At 48.9% G+C, this 18,119-nt stretch overlaps 2 protein-coding genes across 2 annotated transcripts; both read right to left on the reverse strand.

The window, feature by feature from the left end:
• Window positions 1-911: 911 nt before the first annotated feature.
• On the reverse strand, window positions 912-6,241 carry LOC308579533 (maestro heat-like repeat-containing protein family member 6; the record flags this gene model as incomplete). The annotated part of the gene is made up of 5 exons (XM_081214100.1): window positions 912-1,271; window positions 2,399-2,548; window positions 4,382-4,561; window positions 5,063-5,206; window positions 6,161-6,241. The coding sequence occupies 5 exons, from the start codon at window positions 6,239-6,241 to the stop codon at window positions 1,014-1,016; spliced, it is 813 nt and encodes a 270-aa protein (XP_081070226.1). The 3' UTR covers window positions 912-1,013.
• Window positions 6,242-6,789: 548 nt separating this feature from the next.
• Window positions 6,790-18,097, reverse strand: LOC308579529 (maestro heat-like repeat-containing protein family member 7). Its single transcript, XM_081214096.1, has 10 exons — window positions 17,840-18,097; window positions 16,442-16,537; window positions 15,474-15,578; window positions 13,399-13,534; window positions 12,398-12,516; window positions 10,583-10,732; window positions 10,092-10,246; window positions 9,153-9,300; window positions 8,651-8,832; window positions 6,790-7,207 (listed from the first exon to the last, which is right to left on the reverse strand). The coding sequence occupies exons 1-10, from the start codon at window positions 18,023-18,025 to the stop codon at window positions 7,066-7,068; spliced, it is 1,419 nt and encodes a 472-aa protein (XP_081070222.1). The 5' UTR covers window positions 18,026-18,097; the 3' UTR covers window positions 6,790-7,065.
• Between the last annotated feature and the right edge of the window lie 22 nt (window positions 18,098-18,119).

The following is an 18,119-nucleotide window of genomic DNA, read 5'->3' on the forward strand; positions in this document are numbered from 1 at the left end:
CCACAGTAATACTACTGCCTTTATATAAGGTAGAATCACACTTCATGCCCAAGTATTAAGAGCACAGAAAAATTTAGTTGGTTTAGTTGGCAGAACTACGGGGGCAGAGCAGAGCCACCCTCCATGAATTTGTCCAGTCTTATTTTAAAGCCATCCAAGGTAGTGGTCACCTGTGTGTCTTGTGGCAGTGAGTTCCATAGCATAGCTGTGGATGTGGCAGTGTTGCTGGGCCTCTGTTTGTGGCTGTGCTACACATAGATAATAGTGACAAAATGTCTTAGAAGACATCTGTGATGCAAAAGGCAAGGGCAAGCTGGTGGCTGCGGCTGGCTGATTCTGATGCCACAGATACAGACACAGGGAGATGAGAAGGCAGGTGCTGCCACCACATACCCTCCAACACTTCTCTGATGAAAACAGGGACGCCCCATTCCATAATGATAATTTTACTATTTATACCCCACCCAACTTAGTGGGTTGCCCCAGCCACTTTGGGCAGCTTCCAACACACATAAAACAGTAAATGTTAAAAAACTTCCCTATACAGGATTGCCTGAGGACGGCTCAGAGGTCGGCTAACTCCATACCCTCCATCATTTCTCCAATAAAAATAGGGACATCCTAAGGAAAAGTGGGACTTTCCAGGATCAAACCAGAAACCAGGTTGGCTTCTCTAAAACAAGGACGTCCCTGGAAAATAGGGACACTTTGAGGGTCTGCAGCCACAGCTGATCCAGGGGGATGCACATCAATACACCACAATGGCATAAAACTGGAGGGGGGGGTTAATTTAGCAGAGGGAGAGAGGGAGGAGCAGCTGTTGCACAGCATCTTTCTAAGAAAAATCAACACACACACACACCCCATTTCTCAAGAGTCTATTTTGCAGAATTTCATCTAGATATTCTTCCACTTCCTCACCCAAGCCGTGATCTGGGGCATTGTGGTGGATACAAAATATGATAGTAGCCAGGCAGTAGAATAAAATAAGCCTGCAACTCCCACTGCCCACATCAAACACACACAGTTTGGGAGGAAAGTAAGTGAGTCCCAAACTTAAGAAATGGTGGGAAAATTTCTTCTCCTCTGAAGAAATCTGGTGAAAGAGTCTGGAGGGAACAGTTGACCATGTAAATTTTACTCACAATGTACTTGCAGATAACTGAGAATCTGTAGTAGAGTCTGTCTTGCTGCACAGACTCAAAGATGTCATTGGGCAGCTCCCCCAGTTTCAGGAAGGTGACAATTGTGTTAAGGACAATTCGACACTCCTAGAATTGAAAGGAGGGGTGACATTTTACTTTACATCAAGCCTTAGGCTTGCAACAGCTTTGAAAATATACATATCTGCATTGAGGCCGCAATGCAAATAAAATGCAGACAGTAACCCAGGTAGGGTTAAAAACACAACTAGCCCACTGGGAATTAAACCCTGAGAGCTCACCTAGGTTTTTAACAAGCATCAATACGCCACTAATGTAGGGGCTCACTTGCGCTCAGAAGGGAAGTGATTCCATAGAGAGGAGCCACCCTGAAAAAGACCCTCCCTCTGGTTACTGGCTGCTAAATAAACCTCCACCAAGCCGGCCTAGTCAGCTGATCACAGTGACAGCAGAGGTGTCAAGGCTTAGCTTCCAAACCCAGGAACTCAAACCTGGGTGTTTCAGATGGTGTCTAATGACCAGGTTTTGAAACCAACCCTGCAGGGCTTCCACTCCTTAAAGCTAACCAGCCTGGATCAGAAGACTTCCAGAACCGGCATCCTTGGAAGGCGGTGGCCTCTCCTTCACTGGAGGTTTTTAAGCAGAGGTTGGAGGACCATCTGTCAAGGATGCTTGAGCTGAGATTCCTGCATTGCAGGGGGTGGACTAGATGACACTTGGGGTCCCTTCCAAGTCTGATTCTGTGGTTCGATGACTCTGACGGTTCCAACCTTTGGCAGAGCAATCCCAACCACAGCATGGTATCTGCACAACAAGTGACTTGAGCAAGGGAAAAGGGGTGAAAAAAGACCCCAAGATCTCTAACTTTTCTGACCTGGACAGAAAAATCCCTTTTTGACCTCAGGTGTGGTGGTGACTCAGACCGCAAGCACAATTGAGGCCCATTCAAGACCAGTCTATGCATTACTTGATCTGTGGGGCAGCATGGGATGATTCTCCAAGCCCTGCTGCAACACGCAGAGCAACGCTCCTCGTGTGGAAATTCCCAGGAAAGGGGAGAGTTACTCAGCTGCAACAGATGCTTCGAGGACCACCCAGCATTGGTATTGTAAGGGGCTTCCACAGGCAGAGAAACATTGCTCTGCGTTCCAGCTGCGTGTGACAGTAGCCAGGGAGAAGGAGTTTGCCAAAGGGGCCAGGCGATGCCCAGACTGGCCCTTCAAGCCTCAACCTACCTCTCCGCTCACAGGGTCGGTCAGCTGGATTATCAGGGGGACGAGGCTCCTGATGACAATGTCCTCCACCTTGTTTCTGTGCTCTTCCTTCACGCCCCTCAACAGCGTCCCGAAAAGAATGATGGAGCAAAGGCTGAGCTCATTGTCCTCCTGAGGAGAGAGAGGAGGAGAACACCAGTCAGTCCCAAGTGCTGTGCAGGGCAAACCCGTCTCACAGGTTTCAGGGAGTTTAGCTGAGCAAACACTTCTCGTTCACTATGGGTCTGGTTGTTTGAGGGTGTTGGCTGGGCCCACGCAACAGGGGACCAACCCCGGGGGCCTTTGCCCACCACCGTTAAGGAGCTTAACGGACTGAGTTCATCCTGGTGCATCTAAAGTTCTGCCAGCATCACCTGCTGGCAGACAGAGTCACCTGAAGAGCTGGTGAAGCAAGAAGTCTCGCAGATTAGGCCAGTGGGATCACTTGTGGGGGGCTAACAGAGGGGGGCTTGAGGTATAAATGCGGTGTGTGTGTGGCACATGGCGTGTGTGCATGACATGCGCATGTTGCACAGTGCCAGCCCCCTCAATCGTGGGGGCAAGCTGGCACAGCTGGTGTTCTGAATTTCACTGTGTTATTATCTTCAATTTTCCCCATAAGTCTTTATTAAGGCTTTTCCATAATATAAGGAAAGAAACTGATCTAAATAAAAACAGAAAGACAAACAGAAATGCAGTCTTCTCTCAAGGGCAGCTCTTAACCCTTGTCTCACCAGGAAAGGGGTCAACCCTCCCAGCCTCTTCCCTTCCCTGTCTCTCACTCAGCGTCCTTCACCAACAAGCCATCACCTTCCTTGGAGCCCAACATGGGCGTAGTCAGGATTTATGTTGGTGAAGCAGTATTAATGTTGGGGAGGGGGGGTGTGGCAGAAGAACCAAGCTATCTGTGATGTGATTGGTCAGTTAATTAAGTATTTTTCTTTATTTGCTTGATTGAAGGGGCAGTTGCCCCCCTCCCCCGTTGACCATGCCCAAAGAGCCCAATAATCAATGGCCCTGAGCAGAGGACACCAAGGAAAACAAAAGGAAAAGAGAGAAGAAAGAAGAAGGAAGGAAGGAAGGAAGGAAGGAAGGAAGGAAGGAAGGAAGATAAAAAGGAATTTCGATTTTGTGTTATCATCTTCCTTAGTGGATCGTGCAAACCTCTATTCCGAATACAGTGGTAACTTGGTTCTCAAATGCCAAAAACTTGGAAGTATAAGTGTTCCGGTTTTTTAACGTTTTTCGGAAGCCGAACGTCCGATGCGGCTGTCGGCTATTTTTTTCAGGGCGCTTGCACCAATCAGAAGCCACGCCATGGTTTTCGAACATTTCAGAAGTCAGATGGACTTCCAGAATGGATTAAAGTTTGAGAACCAAGGTACCACTGTATTTGGCGCTTTTGTTTTTACTATTTATTTTGCATTTTTGTTTTTGAGGCTTTTTTGGTTAGTTTTTGTGACTGTTTGGAACCCAGTTTAGCTACTGATAGATTGGTTGTATGACTGTGGAAATGGATAAAAGTCCCCCATCTAAACAATGACTATCATCAGTGCAGGTAAGAAAAAAATTATTTAAATTTTAATCATCTACAATGCTGTCTTATTTATTTTATAGTATGGTACATTGATTATTGCTTTCATTTTATGGATCAGTGGTCTCGTTAGAGAGTAAAATTCATGTTAACTTGCTGTTTTTGGGGTTGTTTTTAAAAGTCTGGAATGGATTAATCCATTTTGCATTACTTTCTATGGGAAAGCGTACCTTTGTTTTGAAACGCTTTGGTTTTGGAACGGACTTCTGGAACAGATTAAGTTTGAGAACCAAGGTACCACTGTGATTCTCTTCATAGTGTAGGGGGCACTGGGGATGAGGCTATGGAACCAAAGGGGCAGCCGGCCCCCCAATGTTTGGGAAGCACCAGGGCATGGATGAAGCCCATTTCGAGTAGGCTTCTTGACTTACATCATTGAAGTGTTTCAAGAGTTGAGGGTAAAGGCTGCAGCCGGCCAAGCTGTATTCCTCCTCCCCCTCCAAGTGGTGGGACATGAGTTGCAGGCACTTGATGGACTCTTTGGCAACACTCTTGTCCGGATTGTAAGCGCAGTTGATCAGGGGCGAGATGAAGAGCTCCAAGGCCTCTTCCTGAAGGAAGCAAGGAAGCAGGTGAGGGAACACGGTCACGGCAGAGAAGTCAGCGCACGCAGACGCAGTTTGCACCCAAAAAGCCACAGCGTAAGCATTACACAAAAGTAAACAACCCAAGCGGGTGCTCTCTCCTGAGTCCTTGTGCAGGGTGGGGGCCTCCAGTAGGGGAAGGGGCCAGAGCGGGAGCGTCTGCTTTGCATGCAGAAAGTCCTGGGTTCAAGTCCTAGCATCTCCACGCAGGGTTGGGAGAGACTCCTGAAACCTTGGGGAGCTGCTGCCGGTCCGTGTGGGCAACCCTGAGGTATCCAGACCATTGGCCTGACTCTCTTTAAGGCAGCTTCCTTCCTGTGCTGATCTGCACCTGAGAATAAGGCTGCAGCAGAACAAAGGAATCTCATTTTAACAGCCTCCTTGAAAGGCTGATATGGCTCCCTCAAAGCGTTGTGGGGTTAATCTGTACGCCGCTTCCTAATGTGCCCCCCGCCACCAATCTCTTACCTCCAGCTGGTGCTGCAACATGTAGCCCAGTCCTCGGATGCTGAAGAGCTGCATGAGGGGGCTGGCTTGGCCCATCCACTCCCTCAGGACCTCCAAAATGTCTAGCTTCTCAAAAAACAACCCTATCTGTTTGTGGAAAAGGAGCTGGAAAAGAAAACACTTGATGTGTGCAAGGCCAAAGAAAGTAGGCAGGGCAGGAGGAAATCTGTGCCGCGGAAACCGAAGTCCGGTACCCCATACCCTCCAAGTGTCCTGATTTTCCAGGGACAGCCTCGGAATTACGAAAGCCAACCGGCTTCTGATTTGATCCCGGAATGTCCCTGTTTTCCATGCCAGAGCTGCCGCCACCGAGCTCGGGGAGGAGAATGTGCCCAATGACAGTGGCGGCTGTAAGGGGGCCTCTCGTCAGTGGTGTAGCGTGGGGGGTGCAGGGGGGGCCGGCCGCACCGGGCGCAACATCTGGGGGTTAGGGTTAGGGGGCGCAAATCCACGGGTTAGGGGGCGCAAATTACTTGCCTTGCCCCGGGTGCTGACAACCCACGCTACGCCACTGCCTCTCGTTGCCCCTCCATGGCATCTCCGTGGTCACTGCTGCTGGCCTCCTCCCTTGGGCAGCTGGTAGAGCAGCGGTTCTCAACCTGTGGGTCCCCAGATGTTGTTGGACTGCAACTCCCATCATCCCTGAGCTCTGGCCTTGCTAGCTAGGGATGATGGGAGTTGTAGTCCAGCGACATCTGGGGACCCATAGGTTGGGAAAGGCTTTTGTAGAGGCTGCTGGAAAGCAGGTGAGGACGGGAAGAGGCTGCAGCCACTAAAGCCCAGCCCTGTGTGCCATGCTGGCTCTGAGGGGCAGGCAGAGGGCAGGGCCCCCCGGGTGGGAAGAAAGGGGGAGCAAAGCGCAAGGAGTTAGTTAATGCACACTGCCCTCAGTTCTTATCTAAGGCCTGTAGAAATTGCTGCCTCAGGCAGAGGGCAGGCCTGCCAGCCATCAATGGTGGCTCCGGAGACCTCCTTACACCCTCTGCTTTCCTTGCCTGCCTGGGTGCGGTTGTTGCGAAGCAGGAGCGCCTGCAGGCATTCCCCATTTCCGACTCTCACCTCGGTGAAGAAGGCCATCCCGACCGTCCTCTCCTTTACGTCAGGGCGGCGCAAGTAGGCATTGGCCTGTTTGAAAGTCATTCTGAGGTGTGCTTTGGAATAGCTGAACAAGGTCCTGAAACACAAAATCAGACACAAAGGATGCACAAGCCTGAAGCTGGCAGGAAGAACCGCTAAGTATTCCTGAATAATAATAATAATAATAATAATAATAATAATAATAATAATAATAATAATAAATTCATTACTTGCACCCCGCCCACCTGATCGGGTTGCCCCAGTCACTACCTTCTGCTCCTCTCCAGTTTCACCCAAGTCGTATCCCAAGTCCTATCTAGCTCTCTCTGTCAAGGAAGGATGCTTGAGAGTGCAGTGCAGTATCTTGCAAATAAATCTCCAAAGCCAGCAGAGTTTTCAGTGGGGAATGGGAAGGTTCATTACTCCATTACCCCATATGCACCCACTCGACCTCTTCGATTGGTGGAATTGGCACTTTCAGGCACCACAGAATGCCTGCTCTGCATTTAGTGTGTCAGCACCTAAACTTCGGAACTCCCTGCCTATTGATATCAAACAGGCGCCTTCACTGTTTCCCCTTTGGGCACCTGCTAAGAACGTTCTTGTTTAGACAAGCCTACCCAGATGTTTAGAAAGCTGGTGCAAATGTTAATCCGGTTTTAGTCTATTGTTATTTTAACTTTTCAAAAGTCTCAAATTATTGTTGTCAGCTTTTCTAATCGATATTTTCTTATCTTTTCTTTTTAACTGCTTTGAAGTTTGTTTGTTTTATTACAATAAAACAGCATATACATTTTCTGAAATAAACAATGTTTATCCCCATTTCCCAGAAAGCAGGCCTTGGTGGGCTGCCTTTCGTGCCTCACCTGCCAGTCCTTTTCACCGTCTTACCTTGTCAGAAGACGAATGCCATCGAAAAAGCTTTCTGGGTTTGACAGCATGTCCCAGCACTTTTGCACCTTCAAAATGCTGTATTCTCTGATGTAGCTGCCACATCCAATAAGGTTTTTCACAGCTTGCACAGTGGTCCTGAATCGAGTGAAAGAATTAAGAATATTATATTTATTTATCCATTAAAAAAAAGTGTATACTGCCCTTCACCCATAGATCTCAGGTCAGTTCACAACACAAAAATACAAGATAAAAAGCACAAAATAAATACTAAAAACAAGAACAAGCCAAACCAATAACTCCTTCTTCCTCTCACAAACACAGCTGAAAGGGTGTAGGGTGTTAATCCGCCAATGGCCTGACTGAAGAGGAACATTTTGGCCTGGCATCTAATGGTATATAATGAAGGCACCAGGCAAGCCTCCCTGGGGAGAGGATCCCACTAATGGGGGGCCACCACAGAAAAGACCCCTTCTTGTCTTGCCACCCTCTGGACTTCTCGTGGAGGAGGCACAGGAAGAGGGGATCACAAGGTCTGGGTAGGTTCATCTGGGGAGTTTTAGGTCCTTGACATCTTGCAGTCTTGAGCTGCTTGGCCTGATGGATCCAGCCACAACCACCAGCCCCCGCAGCCTCTCACATGTTTCCAGCACAAGCTGCAACCTTTCGGCTGCGATGGAGACTTCAGGTTTCATGACACGTGAGTCCCGCCACGCCAAAATCAGCCCACCGTGTGGGAGAGTCTCCAACATCCTTTCCCATCCTAGGGTCCTTTGGACTACAACAACTCCCATCTTCACCAGAGTTGTGCTGGCTGGGGCTGGTGGGAGTTGTGGTCCAAAGCGACTGAAGAGCACAGGGGTTGGGGAAGCTTGGGTCTCTTAGCTACCCAAGCTAAGCAGAACCTCCATGTGATGGCCTGGGAATCCGATTCAGAGGGTGAACCGGAGGAATCCCAGCCTGCACAGGAGTCCCCGCCTCCAGGGCCGGCTGAACTGGGGCAGGGCCTTGATTCTGAAGCGCCTGCACCTGTGCCGGATCCTCAGGAGCAGGCACCAGGTGAATCCACTCTGGCTCCAGAGGTGGTTGAGGACTCAGTGCCTACAGGAGAGTCTCCCCCTGGGCCCAGTAACCCTTCAGCCTCTCCTGAACTGCAGAGGCTCAGGGCAGAGAGGCGAAGGGAACTGGTTTCTCCCCGGAGGAGTGCTCGCCTTAAGGCCAGGAGAGGCGGGTCTTCTGGGGGCCGGGGCCGCCCCTGGCCTCAGAGAAGATAAAGGCCAGTCAGCCCGGTCCCAGGTTGCGGGAGCAACGTCGTTGTGGAGTACCTGTTCCTGCCCGGACCCAGACCTGACCCTCCAGTGTTCCTGTCCCCGCCCGGCTTCCTGCTTCGGACCTTGTGAACTGTTTCCAGGCTAGTGACCCAGGACCGGACTTTGACCTTCCCCCCGGGACCAGCACACTCCATGTCCAAGTGAAGCCTATCTCTTGGGGGAGGGCTGAGCCATCACTGCTACGGTCAGGCTTGCAAGCGCCCAGAGAGAGAAGGGAGGGCCACCCCCAATGCACGGGCAGGTCCCTTACGCCAGCGGAGGGAGATGCGAAGGGGGCTCCGGCATGAGACTTGTCGCCCTCGAAACTCTTCTGCTCGACCCAAAAAGAAAATAGATCTGAGTGATAAGGGCAAGCAGCAGCTGGGGGAACTTGTTCTGCAGTACATCCAAAGCCTCAGGTAGCGACAGGATCAGACACAAAGCGTTGGTGGCCTGGAGGGACAAGGACAGGAGAACAGCATTCAGCAGAGGACATCGTCAGATCCAGATCTCCCAACTCTCTATGCAGGACGCGACTCAGACCCCTGGTCCATTTCACTCAGTATTGTCTACACTGACTAGCAGTGGCTGTCCAGGGTTCCAGGCGAGGGACACCCCGACATGGAGATGCTGGGGCCCTAAGATGCCGCTGGGAAGAACCCCAGAGGCCAGTTATTAAGATGCAACCCTCCCCCCCCCCAGCCAGAAGCCCCAGCCCCATCCAGCTCCCATTCAAGAACCACCCAGGAGAGAGAAACTGAGTGGTTTCGTACCGCTATTGGCATCTGAGAAGTGCTGCGTTGCCTGTACGTGACTTCTGTGTTGGGGTCTTCACCCTGTAGCCTTTTCAGGAGGGGTCTCAGCAGCTTGATGCTGGAGTACGGATCGGAGACCAAGGCCTTCCAGATCGCTGCAGCACTTCTGCAATTTGTCCAAAGAGAATTTTTCCTTTTTCCCTTTCTTAAAAAAAGTCAGGCCTTCTGTATTTCCTTGATATCGCACGTGCATTAGCAAAGAAAGAAACTACTATTCCCCTTTTTGATATGTAACTCGGGGCACAATTTTTTCCAAGTAGGAAACGGAAATATAAATTAAGAAAGCCCACTTAAATTCAGCTCTCCCCATTTCCACTTTGCAGATTTTCATATCCAGTTTTGCCTCTTAAACACCTTTTGCAAATCAATCTCCTCTAATTTTATGTCTTTCTATATGTTATTTCCACCAGTTCATGCATTTGTGTGCCTACGTGTGTGTGTGTGTGTGTGTGCGCGCGCGCTACTTGACTGTAGAACTGCATTGAAAAATTCAGAATAGTGCGAATTTTGAAATACGACAGTTCTCATTTTGGAAACTGCAAATGACGTAAGCTCTCACTTAAAAGTGACACAAATGGAATTTGTGTGTGAAAAACCTGGCATGGGTTCCACCTGAATCTTGAACATAGGTTTGATCCACAGTGGGTACTGCTTTTCACAGCGTGGAAGAAAGCCTCATTCCTGCAGAGCAAGCAGTTTCCAGGGGACAAAAAGTTGGCAGCTCTACTTCAAAAACCTGGGAGATGCCCCAGAGTTGGGAAATCTCCATCCATGGCTGATGGGCTGTGGCCTGGCTTGGTGGATCGCAGGTTATGCAGGGCATCTGAGACGCCCTGAGATTTGCAGGCAAAATGGATATCTCCCTCCATAACGCACTCATCTCTAAGAGGCCCTTACTCATCACACTCCACTGAGCAGTCCAACAGGCTATCTACGACCGGGTTCAGGCGCTTCGCAGCAAGGTTGACTACAGCTGTGAGTGTCTCATTCTTAGTGTGGGTGTCTGATATTCTGTGGAGATGGTTGTAAATCTCCTTCACAACTATGGGCAGCTGGAAGAAGATAAAAGAAGACCAGGATGAGAAAGTGTGGTGAACCTGAAAGAAAATGAGGGATTTTGGGGGAATGATATATGACAAGATAAAAAAGATGCTCAAAGCGATTATTACCCCCCCCCCCCCGAAAAACAAACAAAACAAAACTGAGATTAAAAACATGGTGGTTGTTTTTTGGAAGCTGAACTGCAGCAGAATGGAAACAGAGGCGCAATCCACAAACGTGGAAATCAATGCCTTCTTACACCCCTAGAAACAAGCTGATTCTACATCCAAAGAGAACGTTTAATTTAGAGGAAACCTGCTTTCCCCTGCCTCCATTTTGAGCCTTACATCTTCCATGTCCACCCCACATTCCTCAAGGAAGGAACTCAGCAGCTTTCCTGAGGCCTGAGAGACGACTCTGTCTTCCACGGTCAGGTTGTCAATCGCCTTCAACACGACTTCGTTGATCTGGCTGGGCGTGAGGTGCTCCCCAAAAGCCTGGCACAAAGAAGAAAGACGAGGAAGTTTTCTTTTGCTCCGCATCTGACCACTTTTCAGTAGTCCAAGGGACAAACCAAGTGAAAGACACATCCACTTTGCCTCAGATGACCCTCAGGGTCCCTTCCAACTCTCCAATTCTGATTCTATTTAAATGTTTATTTAAGTGACTGAAAGATTTCACAACAAACAAAACTAAGAGTCAGGTGACGCCTTCCTATTTTCAATCCCCATCTAAAACTGGTTATGACCTTGGAACATGAAGAGGTACAATCTAAAGTCAGACTAGAAAATAAGACAACTGTTCTTGCAGAAACAGAGAGGGCCAGTAATAGTGGATATCAGTTATATAATCAATCAATGCCAAACGAAGTCAGATTAGGTGGGAACCTGCAGGCTGTGTGTTTATTTCTTAATATACGTCAAAAACATCCACCACAATGTTAGCATAGTCCAGGCTTCCTCAACCTCGGCCCTCCAGATGTTTTGAGACTGCAATTCCCAGCATCCCTGACCACTGGTCCTGCTAGCTAGGGATCATGGGAGTTGTAGGCCAAAAACATCTGGAGGGCCGAGGTTGAGGAAGCCTGGCATAGCCCATTGGCTTGGCAGTGCCTCATGAAACGGGCACCAAATGGGTCAACTTTTCATCCTCTTTTTCTGCCCAAGGTGGCAATGCCTGGTTCTCTCTCCTCCCCATTTCATCCTCATGAGGGAGTTTAGACCGAGAGACCGTGACTGACCCCATGAGTTTCCTGGCTGAGTGGGGATCTGAGCCCTAGGTCTCCCAGCGCCTGGTCAGACTCTCTACCCACTGCACCACACTGCCTCTTCTCGATCCAGCAAAGGTCAGACATGCAGGGAAGCAGCTCTCCTCACCGCAGTGGCCCATCAGATGCACGGCTAGGGCTACTCCACAATTCTCCTGCAGGATCCATTGGCCTGGCAGCTTGCAGCTTGTAATGCATACGGATCTCTATCCAGGGCTCACAGTTGTGGCAGTGCCTGAGTAGTTTGGGGTTGTGATCTATCTATCTATCTATCTATCTATCTATCTATCTATCTATCTATCTATCGTTTTGTGTAATGTGACCTTTTAGAATGCAGTCATACCTCGGTTTACAACCGCTTCAGGTTGCGTTTTTTCAGGTTGCAGACCACCGAAACCCGGAAGTACCACTTTGTGCATGCGCAGAAGTGCTGAATCGCAACCCGCGCATGCACAAACACGGGTTGCAAATGCTGCGGGTTGCGAACGTGCATCCTGCACGGATCACGTTCGCAACCCAAGCGTCCACTGTAAGTAGAATTTGGCATGCAGTTTAGACCAATGGGCGCTTGGCTTCAAAAAATTTATTCTAATACAATGCATTTCCATATGTTATTTACACTAATATATTCATTTTCTGGACACTTTTAGCTTGCACAATCCTTTTTGTAGACACTGTTTGGCCAGGAAATGGCACTGAAAAACTCAAGGATGTATGAATTTCAAAGGCAGCTTATGTTTCCGTTCTCATATTGTTTCAGGAAGCCTGGATTTGATAGCTTTGGCTTTAAATGTGAACTGCTCTGAATCTCTCCCTCATCTCCTAGAAGGCGTGGGCTGCTAACTGAGAGCTGGCTGCAGTCTTAGCAAGAAACAGTCCAAAAAGCCACACCTACCTTGGCCACGTTGGAGATGTCGGTGTAAAAGATGGCGGGCCCAGGGATGAAGAAGTCTTCTCGGAACCATTTGACCATGTTGCCTTTCCTGTTCTTACGCCTCATCTCCACCTTCTTAGCTAAACGGGGTCAGGGATGGGGATATGCAGGCAAAAGAACACAGCATTAGTGCTCTCTGCACAAACCCCCCAGTTTCCCCACTGCGACCCACAAAAAGATTCTCAATTTCACCTCAAAAATTAGAATTCAGAACTGGGCAAGGTTCAGAAGGGGGCAACCAAAACTCCGGGACATCCAATGAAACTGAAGTTTCAGGATGGTCGCAGCATTTGGGGGATTTTCCGTTTAGAAAAATGGTGAGGAAGAGGAGATACAATGTATGGCAAGGGGAAAGTGGAGAGAGAGAAAGCTTTCTCTCTCTCCCTCCTAACACAAGAACTCCGGGACCTCCAATGAAACTGAAGTTTCAGGATGGTCCTTCTTCATGCAGTGCACAGTTAAACTTTGGGACTCCCTGCCACAGGAGGCACTGATGGCCACGGACCAAGATGGCTTTCAAATTCATGGAAGAGAAGGCTACCCATGGCTATTAGCCAGGATGGCTATGCTGGGCCCCCACAGTCAGAGGCAGAGGCACAGGAGAAGAAAGAGCTCTTGAGTTCGAATTCTGCTTACTGGTTTCCCAGAGGCATCTGGTCAACCCCTGGGGGAACAGGATGCTGGACTGGGGTGGGCCACTGGTCTGATCCAGGCGGCTTTTCTTGTCTTCTTCAGCAGTGAATCCCTCCCCTCAGACTGACCTCTCGTCTCTGGCCAACGGGGTGTTTGCGTCAGGCCATTCCTGGCACGAATTCTGGCCCTCCTGAGCTCCCGTCAACCCCAGCAGCAGCCAGCATGGGCAGCACTCAGGGATGATGGGAGTTGGAGCAGCTTCTGGGGGGCTGCAGATCTCCCACCCTGCGGCTTGCAAGAAACACACCCTTTCCCAGCCTCGCCCTCACCCATTTTGGCTATCATGATGTAATGGAGATGGTACAAGGCCTCCGCTGACAGCAGGCCAATCTCCTTCACGTTGTCTGCGAGGTGGAGGGACAACAGCGCCACCAGCTGTCCAAGAAGGGGGAAATCCTGGGATATCTAGGAGGTGGGGAGAGAGATGCACAGTCAGTCCTCGTCCCACAGAGCCCAGCAAGAGAAAACCGTCTGGCATGCTTTCAGGCGGCAAAGGTGGCAGAGGGGCGCAGGGCAAGAGATCTGTGCTTAGGTGGCCCACCCAAGGCTTGCCCCCAGGGCCTTTTTTCCAGCCAGAACTCACTGGAACTCAGTTCTGGCACCTCTCAGGTGGGCGCTATTGTCATTATAAGAGAATGAGGGAGGTGAGTTCATGGTGAGTCCTGGCACCTCTTTTTCTAGAAAAATAGCACTGGCTGGCACCTTCCCCTGGGATGGCCATGCCACACCGCTTTGGGGAGCAGGGGAAAGTCCATCTAGTTCACACCTGAACTTTCCAAAGCAATACGCCAACCAAGACACAGGTTTTCCTTCAAAATCCAGAAATCTGGCAATGCAGTTCTCCAAACCACCACAACAAAACGCAGACATTACGGGAGAAGGTATACAGAAACGCACAATTCATAAAAGCAACATGCTTGAATCCTGGGTAGACCAAGTCTCTTTTTACCTGTCTAGTTTCTGGTACCCCTGGATACATCTTGGCAGCTAGAGACCCAAATATCTTCTAGGGCTAGGCGTGCCTTTTACCAGCTTTGTCTGGTTTGCAAACTATGGCTCTTCCTAGACAGGGATAGCCTGACCACTGCAGTCCATATTTTGGGAACCTCAAGGCTGGATTACTGCAATGTATTCTAGGGGGTCTGCCCTTGAATCTGCTTCACAGGCTCCAGCTCATGCAGAATGCTGTGGCCAGATTGCTGGTGGGGGCCTCGGGCTGAGAACATGGGACACCATTCTTAAAACAGCTGCATTGGCGGCCCATCTATTTCCGAGGCAGCTTCAAGGTCTTTCTATTCATTTACAAAGCCCTGACCATCTGAGGTCCAGGCTGCCTCAGGATGTCAGGAACTCCTATATCGCAGCTTGATCGCTGAGAACATCTATGGGAGTATTGTTAAACCAGAGGGAAAGGGGGAGAGATGCTACCTTGCTATGTTATTATATATCTCATGCACAGATGCAGAATCAATTTAACACCCTGGCTGAAATTTCCCAAGAGGCATCCCTCTGTCTGAAGTTGGAAATAGCAAGATGAACCAAATGGGTTTCTTGGCAAACCCAGCAAAGCGATTCTTCTGTTCTTATGATCTACATAGGTCAGGAAGGGAATTTCCACACACAACCCTCATATTTGCTCGAGGGTTAGACCGATTAGCCTGATTCTGCCCTGGATAGGATTCCAGAAGGGTTTTTCCTGTGGGATCGGTGCTGATTAGTACCAGTTATTATTGTATTCACTAATGAATCACTTCCCTCGAGGCACGCAACATATGCAAGTTTTAATTTTATTATTTATTTATTTTATTGCATTTACCTCTCAGCTTTTTCTGCAGGGAGCTCAAGGTGGTCTTCCTCCTCCTCCTCCTCATTTAATCCCCACAACAATCCTGAGAGGTAGGCTAGGCCAAGGGGCAGTCACAGGCCCCCAAGGTCACATTCAATGAGAGTCACTGCTGAGTGGGGAAATTTGAACCCGGGTCTCTCCCAGGTCTCAGACCAACACTCTAACTACTACACCACAGTGTCTTACACAGCATCCATAAAACATTATGTCAGTATAAATGCTAGCCTGTATCCCATCCTCTAACCTACCTCCATTGAATCCAGACTTACCCTTCCCGGAGAAAATCCAACAAGTTAAAAACAAGTTAAAAACGAAAACGAATAGCCTATTGCCAAAGACCCATTTGCTATATCTAATCGGAATGATCTGTTATTGTATTCCTGTATTTTTATATTGTAAACCACCCCTGTGATCCTCAGATGAAGAGCAGTATGGAAATTTAATACATTTAAAAAAACCACAAATATGAAATTGCAGCATTAAGCCTTGGTCACTCACATCAAAGTCCAAATGCTCAGAAACATATTTCATTAGAAAGCTGGTGCTCTTGACAGCTCTTTCGCGCTCATAGATTTTTGTGGAGTCAATCCAGCCATTTGTGTGCTGCGGGAGAGAAAGAATCATCATCACATGGAAGGACAACCATTAATCCAGGTCTGCAAATTCACAACGCTTTGGCTACTGGCTGGATCAATCATGCTGGGACCATAGAGGGGACAAATTTCAAAAAGGGGTTGTTTTGTAAAGGAGAAAGTTTGCTGCAATTTGTTCTACTTCTTCATCATCATCATCATCATTATTTTATACCCCACCTTTTTCCCTGACAGGGACTCCAGGCAGCTTACAAACAAAATAAGAACAACTTGAGATATAGAAAAAAGAAGCCATTAAATGAAACACATTGAAGATTAATAGAATTAGAAATTAATTGGCCCTTGGTTTGTTTTTGTTTTACTGTGTATTTTGTGTTCTCATTTTGTATTTTCATGTTGTGAACCACCCTGCGATCTGTCATTTGTGTGTGTGATAATTACAATAATACAACACACACCTCACCACAGCCATAGCCATGGAATGCAGGAAGCATCCTTAGACCAAGCCCAGCCATTGATCCGCCAACCTTGGTGTTGGCCACAGGTAATGACTGGCAGTTGCCCTTTGGGGTTTCAGACAGAGAGCCTTTTCCCAGCCCCACCTGGAGATGCTGAGGACTGAACCTGGGACCTTGAGCATGCAAAACAGAAGCTCTGCCCCTGAGCCACGGCCCTTCCCCATATGCCATCAGCAGAGGACATATCTTTGAAAGGAAACGGATGTGTGCCTTGCACAAGCCTTCCTAGCAGCACAGAGGCCCAGTTCACCATCAGCATCCACAACCAGTGAGTTGGCCACAGACGCCCCCCGTGCAATCATTTCAACAGGATCTGCTGCCTCCCCCTGCTCTGACATCTTGGGGGCTCCCTTACCACTAATATATCCTGCAGCGCCTCCAGAGAGGGGGCCTCTGACAGCAAGCTGGTGAGCATGATGAGGCAGGCGTTGACCGTCTGCTGATAAAAGTCCTGAAAGGAGAGAAGCAAAAGCAGTTAAAAGCTGAAGACCCCCGTGGAAATCCCATGTGCTCTGGAGCCTTCTAGTCCAGCAGCCCCTTTCCACAGGGGCCAAGCAATGACCCAGTGGGAAACCCGCAAGGAAGACGTGAGCTCAACAGTCCCCTCCTTCCTTGGAGGTTTTTAAGCAGAGGTTGGATGACCACCTGTCATGATTCTATGGTTCTGTGCTGACTGGGGCCAATGGCAGCACAGCTGGAGAAGCACACATTCTTCAACTCTATTTCTTTATAAAAAAAGAAAAGTACTTTTGCAGCCCGTAGCCAGAATGAGAAAAGAGGGAAACAGTCACGGGGGGGGGGGGGCTGCTGTGGTAAGACTTTATTTCTATACCACCTGTCCATTGCCCAGGTGAGGGAACACCTTTTGAATGGCACACAGAAACAAGAGAACCACAGCAAGCTTCAGTATATTAGGGCTATTGCAACAGGGCAGCCTTGCCCACCAGCTGCTCAGCAAATTCGTAACAAAGCTTATGCAGGGGTTCAAACACAGCGCTCAAAGAGTCATAAACATCAAACGTTCTTTGACATACACCAAGAAAGGTTACAGGTCATGGGATATAAAGATACAGGACTCCACACTGGGCTCAACTTCCTTGGGGTGTCCCAAACCATTTGACCCTAACTATCGTACTTTAACCTCCATTGCCATAGCAATCAAATCTTCAGAGGGGGCTGTTGTTGTTTATTGAGAAGGCCTTGTGGCAGCTGCCTCACTGCAAGAACGGAGGTTACAGGGAAGCAGGCAGAGGGCCTTCTCGGTGGTGGGCCCACCCTGTGGAACACCCTCCTATCAGATGTCAGAGAGATACATAATTATACTTCCGTCTGAAGGCAGCCCTGCATAGGGAAGCTTTAAATATTTGATGTCTTGCTGTGTTTTAATTTGTTGGAAACCGCCCAGAGTGGCTGGAGTAACCCAATCAGGTGGGCGGCGTATAAACAAACGAGCAAACAAAAAAAAAATTAAATGCAGTGTAGGAGGGAGGCATGAGAGTCACAAAATGCAGGCATGCAGGAATCATTCGTGGATGCATTCTAGCCAAAGGTTAAATGCAGTTAATATTGAAACATGATTACAATCAAAAATATACACCCAAAGTCTCTGGTTGTTACATCATTGTGATGGGCCAAGTGTCTGTGGCAGCGTTATCTGTAGCTTACACGGCCCAGACTCTCTGCCCTCAAATCCTTTAACCTGGCAACCCCATTTTCCTCCATTCATATCCCGAGAAGCAGAAGGTCCAGTCACCTGGCTCTGTGATGATTGTGTGGGACTCCCGGCTTTGAGTTTTGTAAGTTTCAAGGAGGGCAACGAAAACACCTTCTTGGTGCTTTTTTTCACTAGCTCAGACCGAAGCATGGAGTCCATCGGTGGTCTCACGGCACTGAAGAGGAAAGAGAAAGGAGAGGAAATGCTCAGCACCCAGCAGTCCATAAACCTGGTGAGGAAATATGCAGTGTGTCTGGCCAAGTGTATGGCAAGGGAAGGACCAGGAATAGGTGGGGCAGTGAGAAGTTCCTCCCTGTAC

Source organism: Podarcis bocagei, assembly GCF_964188305.1.
Source record: "Podarcis bocagei genome assembly, contig: HAP1_SCAFFOLD_138, whole genome shotgun sequence".
Lineage (NCBI taxonomy): Eukaryota > Metazoa > Chordata > Lepidosauria > Squamata > Lacertidae > Podarcis > Podarcis bocagei.

Excerpts from the sequence above, each read along its gene's own strand:
- LOC308579529 (XM_081214096.1), bottom strand. The coding sequence starts at position 18,025 with ATGGACTGCTGGGTGCTGAGCATTTCCTCTCCTTTCTCTTTCCTCTTC. Across the intron at positions 15,579-16,441 it reads CGCTGCAGGATATATTAGTG|CACACAAATGGCTGGATTGA; the intron begins GTAAGGGAGCCC and ends TCTCTCCCGCAG. Across the intron at positions 13,535-15,473 it reads CTGAGCATTTGGACTTTGAT|ATATCCCAGGATTTCCCCCT; the intron begins GTGAGTGACCAA and ends CCCACCTCCTAG.